Source organism: Moschus berezovskii, chromosome 1 (genome assembly GCF_049115385.1).
Source record: "Moschus berezovskii isolate FMDL1 chromosome 1, NW_MosBer_1.0, whole genome shotgun sequence".
In the NCBI taxonomy this organism is placed as follows: Eukaryota; Metazoa; Chordata; class Mammalia; order Artiodactyla; family Moschidae; genus Moschus; species Moschus berezovskii.
The window spans coordinates 85,416,057-85,423,399 of record NC_142460.1 but is presented as its reverse complement, the minus strand read 5'-3'; the positions used below and the strand labels follow the sequence as shown (position 1 = coordinate 85,423,399).

The window sequence follows — 7,343 nt, the reverse complement described above, 5'->3', positions numbered from 1 at the left end:
TGAGAAATACAGGCAGATTTGCTAGCCCAATACAGACTTGGCTTGCAGTACAACACAGGTTCCTAGGAATGTCTTTATGCCCCCACATTAAAAATAAACAAAGATGGGAATAGTTATTATCTACTATCCTAAATCCTCCCTTTCTTACAGTCTATAACAATGTTGCAGAATCCTAGATCAGGGTGACAACACATGTGCTGAAAATTTCGGGAGTCTGAGAGCCTAGAGGAACTCCATACCAACTGACTTGGCAATCTGAGGAAGAATGCGTAAGTTCCCAGGCAGCACAAAGGTAGAACATTAGGAGACAGCATTTCCAGCACCAAATCCAAAGTCACTGGGGAGTGGTATGGTGGGTACACTTCATTCTTAATAGTCAATTCTGCTCCAGTAGAACATGGTACCCAGGAGAACCCAGAACTAGAATACAAGAAAAATAAAAATAAATAAGGAATTGTTCTAGATACATTGTAGTTGGGGGGAAAATTATGTTAGGTTCATTCAAGCTTAGGTGACACTGGATTTTTAAGAATAATCTTGGCTTAAGCATCACAGGGGCAGAGGTGACCGAGTCCATCCTGTTACATGCATTGCAGGAGGACTCTTTACCAACTGAGCCACCATGGAAGCTTATCCTGTCACGCAGTGAACCAGTATTTTCCCAAATGACCAGTCATGAATGGGTAAAAGATTTGTGCAAATTGCAAGACATACCAATATAATGTACTTTAATGTAACAGAGTCCTAAAGGTTCTTTGACGAAGTTTCAGATTCCACATCGCAACTAACCTTTAAGAAACTAGTACGACTTGACCAGTCTCCTGCAGTGCCAAAGAAGAATATTCAGTTATTTTCAGATAAGGCTACCAAAATATTCCTCTTTTTTCTTCAACTACATATCGGTGTGTAGGATGGATCTCTTTCAGATCTTTCAATGTAAGCAACATATTATAACAGGTTAAATGAAGATGAAATATGGGAAGCCAACTGTCTTCGGTAAAAGCCAGACATTGAAGAGACTTCCAAAAATGTAAAAAAATGAATGCCATTTTTCTTGCTTTTTGTTTGAGAAAATAGTCTTTTTTCCCCTACAGAAATATATTGTTCATAGTAACATGTAATAGTTGGTTCAGTTCAGTTCAGTTCAGTTCAGTCGCTCAGTCATGTCCGACACTCAGTGACCCCATGAATCACAGCACGCCAGGCCTCCCTGTCCATCACCAACTCCCGGAGTTCACTCAAACTCATGTCCACAGAGTCGGTGATGCCATCCAGCCATCTCAATCTCTGTCATCCCCGTCTCCTCCCACCCCCAATTCTTCCTAGCATCAGACTCTTTTCCAGTGAGTCAACTCGACGCATGAGGTGGCCAAAGTATTGGAGTTATTTTAAATGAATTAACACATATTTTAAAAAATTCTGTGTTAATTTGTAACAGGGTTAGTTGGTTAATTTCCTCCATAGATAGAAAGCTTTTTGGAGTCCTCAGTAATTTTTGAGAAAGTGAAAAGGGGTTCTGAAACCAAAAGTTTGAGACTGCTTCCTGAATGCAATGGGTCTTAATCCTGACAGCAAATTAGAATCATCTGGAAAATTAAAAAAAAAAAAAAAAGACCTGGGTCCTGCTCCTAAATCAACTGAAATCTGAATCTCAGAGGTTGGGGCTCAGGTATGCTCCCCTCCGGCTCCTCCCTGAGGTTTTAATGTGCAGTTAGGACTGAGACCCACTGTTAAACCCTCCTAGCTGCATGTGGATCAAATAAAGTGGGCAAAAGGACCAGGGGAGACTGGTGAAGGCAGGTGAGAGTTGGGCAGGAGGCATCTAGAGAAATAACAGTCTTTGATATCTACTTGTAATGAATTTATAAGATCTAAAGAGATGGAGAAGATGCAAGTGCACCCCAGTCAACCAGAGAAGGACCTGGTTGGTAGGGGAGGTTCACGCCTACCAGCCCCCGGAAATTCACCGTCCTTCCCCTGGTGCCAGCATCCTGCTGACAAGCCCCCAGGTCTGAGCTTTTGTTTCTCGACAGTCTAGTGTGGTTGAGTTAACCAGGGACAGTCTCGAGGTCTCTCCTCATCACTATCCTCTCAGAAATAAAACATGCGATGGGAAGTACTCACAGTCCAACAGAGAATGGCAAATCCAAACCACGCAACTCCCCAGGCATGTCGGTTCATTGGTCCAGAGATCAGCTCATAGCAGCCCTGGAGAGGAGTGGGAGATTCATCCGCATGAAAGGGACCAGAAAAAAGAGGTAAAAGATGGTGGGAAGGTGATTTGAATCAACGCCAGCCCAAAGTCCAGTTTAACATGACCAGGCTATTTCTATATCCCCGTGGACAGCCAGGTATTAACTGTGCTCTACTGAAGAAATAGGAATAATCCTGATGAACAACTATTATATATCATATTTGTTTCTGTTTCTTTTCATTCGATCTAAATAACTGAGGTGCTGCTATTTTAGCAAAACATTTTCTCATATTGAATATGTGGCAATGTAAAGTATTCTTAATAAAATTTGAGGTTTTTTTCTCTCCCCAAAGATTTTATTGGTGATTTGTTTGAAGGCAGAGTCACTTTTTGATTTGTTTTTCAATAAAAGTGCTTCTAGTTAATGAGAATTAGAGGTTTTATTTTTTAATCATTAAAGGAACTCTTATACAGTGCTTTCTGAATTCTCATTTGACATTGTATTCACCATATCTTTACAGGATTCTAGAAGAGCCACCGTGTGTGTGAAAGAGTGATTCATTTTTACTCATCAAGTCACTCATTCATTCATGTATGCCATAATCTAATTAGTTTTCTACATGGCACATTCTGTTCTAGTCTCTATGCAAGTTCAGTTCAGTTCAGTCGCTCAGTCGTGTCCGACTCTTTGCGACCCCATTAACTCCAGGCCTCCCTCTCCATCACCAATTCCTGGAGTTCACCCAAACTCATGTGCATCGAGTCAGTGATGCCATACAGCCATCTCATCCTCTGTCATCCCCTTCTCCTCCTGCCCCCAATCCCTCCCAGCATCAGAGTCTTTTCCAATGAGTCAACTCTTCGCATGAGGTGGTCAAAGTATTGGAGTTTCAGCTTCGACATCAGTCCTTCCAATGAACACCCAGGACTGGTCTCCTTTAGGATGGACTGGTTGGATCTCCTTGCAGTCCAAGGGACTCTCAAGAGTCTTCTCCATCACCACAGTTCAAAAGCATCGATTCTTCGGCGCTCAGTTTTCTTCACAGTCCAACTCTCACATCCATACATGACCACTGGAAAAACCATAGCCTTGACTAGACAGAACTTGGTTGGCAAAGTAATGTCTCTGCTTTTTAATATGCTATCTAGGTTGGTCATAACTTTCCTTCCAAGGAGTAAGCGTCTTTTAATTTCATGGCTGCAATCACCATCTGCAGTGATTTTGGAGCCCCCCAAAATAAAGTCTGACACTGTTTCCACTGTTTCCCCATCTATTTCCCATGAAGTGATGCAAAGTGCTGGAGTAATACACATGCACAGGGCTAGACCTGCCATCTGAGTGGCCTCTGCTAAAGCCCTTGAAATCACAGGAATGCCTAGGAAATGCAGTGACCAGATTGGTTTTATGCACTACTGAGATCTAGAGAGAAATGTCTTTGAAAGGCTGACCTTGAAGTTTAGGCCCTGCCCAGTGTCTACAGTTGGTCACTTGAAGTTCTGTCCTTTCTGACCCTGCCCCAGTCTCTTGTTCATCCACTCCCATGCCCTGGCTTTGCTATATATGCCTTGATTTCTCTTCATTTACACTACTCCATCTACCTGACACCTCCATTCACCTCGATGCTCAGATGAGTCTTGGAATTATCGTTAATTGTTTTTCTCTTAAGCACATCTGTTTGGATTTAAAAGACACATCAAATTCAAACATGTATACTTCCTACTACCACCTTGGTCCACCCTGGCCTCACTCCAGGGTTCCTACAGTCTTCTGCTCACTGGTTTCCCTGAGGCCCAAGTCCACCCTTGGTACCCTACTAGGTTTCACACAGTGCCAGAGGGGTCCTAATAAAACATGTCAGATCACTTCCTGCTCAGAACCCTCTGAAGGTTTCCCACCACCTTAAGATGAAATTCTAAGTCTTCACGATGGCCTATGAGGTGCTGTAGGATATGGCCCTGCCTCTGTCTGTGGCCCCAGCCACCACTAGCAGAAGCTGTCTCACTGCAAAGCTTGGGCTCAGGGCTCCTTAGTTGCAAGACCATTTCAAAGCCCTGTACCTAATTTTGTATTCATAGTAGACAAAAACATTTGAATTGTTTTTCCAAAGGAGAATGCTGCTGCTGCTGCTAAGTCACTTCAGTTGTGTCCGACTCTGTGTGACCCCATAGACGGAAGCCCACCAGGCTCCCCCGTCCCTGGGATTCTCCAGGCAAGAACACTGGAGTGGGTTGCCATTTCCTTCTCCACTGTGTGAAAGTGAAAAGTGAAAGTGAAGTTGCTCAGTCGTGTCCGACTCTTAGCGACCCCACGGACTGCAGCCTACCAGGCTCCTCCATCCATGGGATTTTCTAGGCAAGAGTACTGGAGTGGCTTGCCATTGCCTTCTCCCCACAAATCTGAAAAGCTTTAGGACCTAAGACATCTACCTTCTTCACTCCTACTGTTCTTCACTCGTTCTGGCCAAATGGATTGCCTTCAGAGCCCCCACCTTAGGGCCGCTTCACTTGCTACTTCCTTTGTTCAGAACTCTATTCAATTTTATTTAATTGAGCGTCTCTTTCCTCACTTACTTCAGAACTCTGTGCAAGTATCTTAATAAAGCCTTTCCTGACAACCAGAGAAAAATAACTCTCTCCCCATCATTTTCTATACCTTTATCCTGCTTTATTTCTGCCCATAGCCCTTACCACTACCTGGAATTGATTGTGTATTGATTTGGTAACTTATTTGTGGTCTGTCTCCCATTCTACAGTGCAAGTTCTATGAGGGCATGGACTTTTATCTTGCTCCTTATTGAATCTGTAGAACCTAGAACAAGTGCCTGGCGCAAAGGGGGTACCTGGTTAGGATTAATGGAACATGATAGAAAGTAATAATTATAAGGATGTTATTTGTGACACACTTGATGGTTCACAAGCACTCTGGATAGACAGATAGATCCACCTCTCACTTGGTCCCCCTGACAATGCTGGGAGGTGGTCATTTATCCAGTAATATGTTTAAAAGCCCAATTATGCCAGGTGCCAGGCTCCAGGCTGGGCATTCAGCTGTGACAAGGCAGAAATGAGTCTTGCCCTCATGAAGCTTACAGATAAAAGTCCCAGCTTTTCACCCCTTCTCATTTAGTACCTTTCATGATGCCTTTTTCTCATTGTAGCGGTGCTTACCTTCCTCTTCCTTAGTTCCATCATAATGTTCTTGAGGTGCAGTGAATCAGAATTTGCACATAGCATTTTGGGGGCAGATGAACCATGATGTAAGAATGTATATATTTGCATCTGACATGCTATGTGACATTCTGGTGGGTTTCTATTATTACTGCCATTTTGATAATGCCCCTTATTCTGTTAGCCTTTCTGTGTGAATTTCAGATCTCACAAAGCTGTTGGATTGCCTCAAAACTGGGTTGTTCAGTTTTAAGTGAAAATAAAAGATACATTTTTCATTTTCATCAAGAATTTCATTGAACAATGTATTTATTAAGTGAATGAACTCTCTGGCCAGTCCAAAAAATGTGGATGAGAAAAAATCATTCACCTCTTCATTTGACCACCTAGCAAACATTTATTGATGCCTGTTTTGTTCCAGGCATTATGCTAAGTACTGAGATACAGAATTGAAAGATACATGGCCCTCAAGGAGACTAATGAAAAAACAGGCTTGCAAGCAAATACTTATTTTTAAAGGTATCAGCTGCAATAATAGAAGTAAAGTATATGAAGTACTGGGGTGGCATACTTTGCTTTGTGGAAAGGGAGTGCTATAGGAGAATTAGCAGGGCCTGTCACTTGGAGAGAGTGGTGGTGTGTGGGAATCTGGGAGATCAGAGAAGGGAGAATCAGGAGGAAAGTGTAGATAAGAGAGTTAGTCAGGGGTGAGTGAGAGGGATTGAGAAAGTAGGAGCACAGGGGGTCAGACAGAGAGGAATTTCAGAATGTAGGAATTGGGTGTGAGAGCATGATTGAGTGGTGTGAATTTGTAGTTGTGGTGTAGCTAGTGGGTGGAGGAGGTGGTAAGGCCAAGGGAGGGAGAGACAAAAGTGTCAAAAGGAGTGTAGAGTTCCCTCATTTCTAGAATATTCTATGTGTAAGGGAAAATGGCATGGCTATGAGATAAACCAATTTTTTGATGGCAAACATCCTTTTTGGTCTCTTTCAAAGACATGATCAGTGTGTATGGAATTATAGTCCAATCGAGATACATTTACATGGGCTAGTTCCAAGGCTGAAATGTTAAATGTTTATCATTCTTCAAAGTGATCATTATATTGCATATTGTGATTACAGGCAATACATTAAATTTTTTTTGGTAGTCTGAATATAATTAAAATGATAACAAAACAATGTTGCTGAAAGGCTAAATGAGAGTTTCTTTGAACAACTCTACAACATAATCTGTATCACTCCCATGTCCTTTTGTGGGATAATGCAACCAATCCTAGTCCAGGCATCCTTCCAGAGGTGGTGGTGGGAGGGTGGTGTTAAGGTGGGGAGGAGGGAGGCATGATGACCAGCAGTGCTTTGTCCTTCATTCTGAAAGTACATGTTGTATTATTTCTTCTGAGACTGAAGAGTCTGGCATTTCTCAATTACTTAATGTACTGGCACACAACTAGCTTTGCTTGAAGTGGTAACTGGTACAGCAGTGTAAGCATTTTAGAGGCTGACTTCATGTGTATGAGGATTCTCTTCGGGGCTTTTTGGGATGATCACCAAGTTCCTCCTTGGCTTAGAGTCTGGACTCTGCAGCCAGGCTGCCAGCATTTGAGCCCTGACTCTTCTACCTACCAGCCGCATGACTTGGGCAAGGCACTTATTAGTCTCTCTATATCTTAGTTCCTCTTCTGTAAAATAGGGATCAAAGTGGCACTGCCTGCTGAGCCTTAAATGAATTAATATCTGTATGGCACTTGGAACAGTGTCTGTCTTTTGATAAGTGAACTCGCTCAGTCGTGTCCGACTCTTTGCGACCTCATGGACTGTAGCCTACCAGACTTCCCCGTCCATGGGATTCTCCAGGCAAGAATACTGGAGTGGGTTACCATTTCCTTCTCCAGGGGGTCTTCCCGACCCAGGGATCAAATCCGGGTCTTCCGCATAGGAGGCAGACGGTTTAACCTCTGAGCCACCAGGGAAGCCCATAGCATTT

The 7,343-nt window shown here is 43.0% G+C and overlaps 1 protein-coding gene across 1 annotated transcript in view; it reads right to left on the bottom strand.

Annotated features, from left to right (window-relative positions):
* Positions 1–215: 215 nt before the first annotated feature.
* The window catches only part of UPK1B (uroplakin 1B), a 29,265-nt gene continuing 22,137 nt past the window's right edge, over positions 216–7,343 (bottom strand). Inside the window, exons 7-8 of the mRNA XM_055431944.2 lie at positions 2,125–2,208; positions 216–420 (exon numbers count right to left, since the gene is read on the bottom strand). Of these exons, the coding sequence (XP_055287919.1) occupies positions 370–420; positions 2,125–2,208 (135 nt within the window). The 3' untranslated portion in view covers positions 216–369. The remainder of the gene's footprint in view (positions 421–2,124; positions 2,209–7,343) is intronic.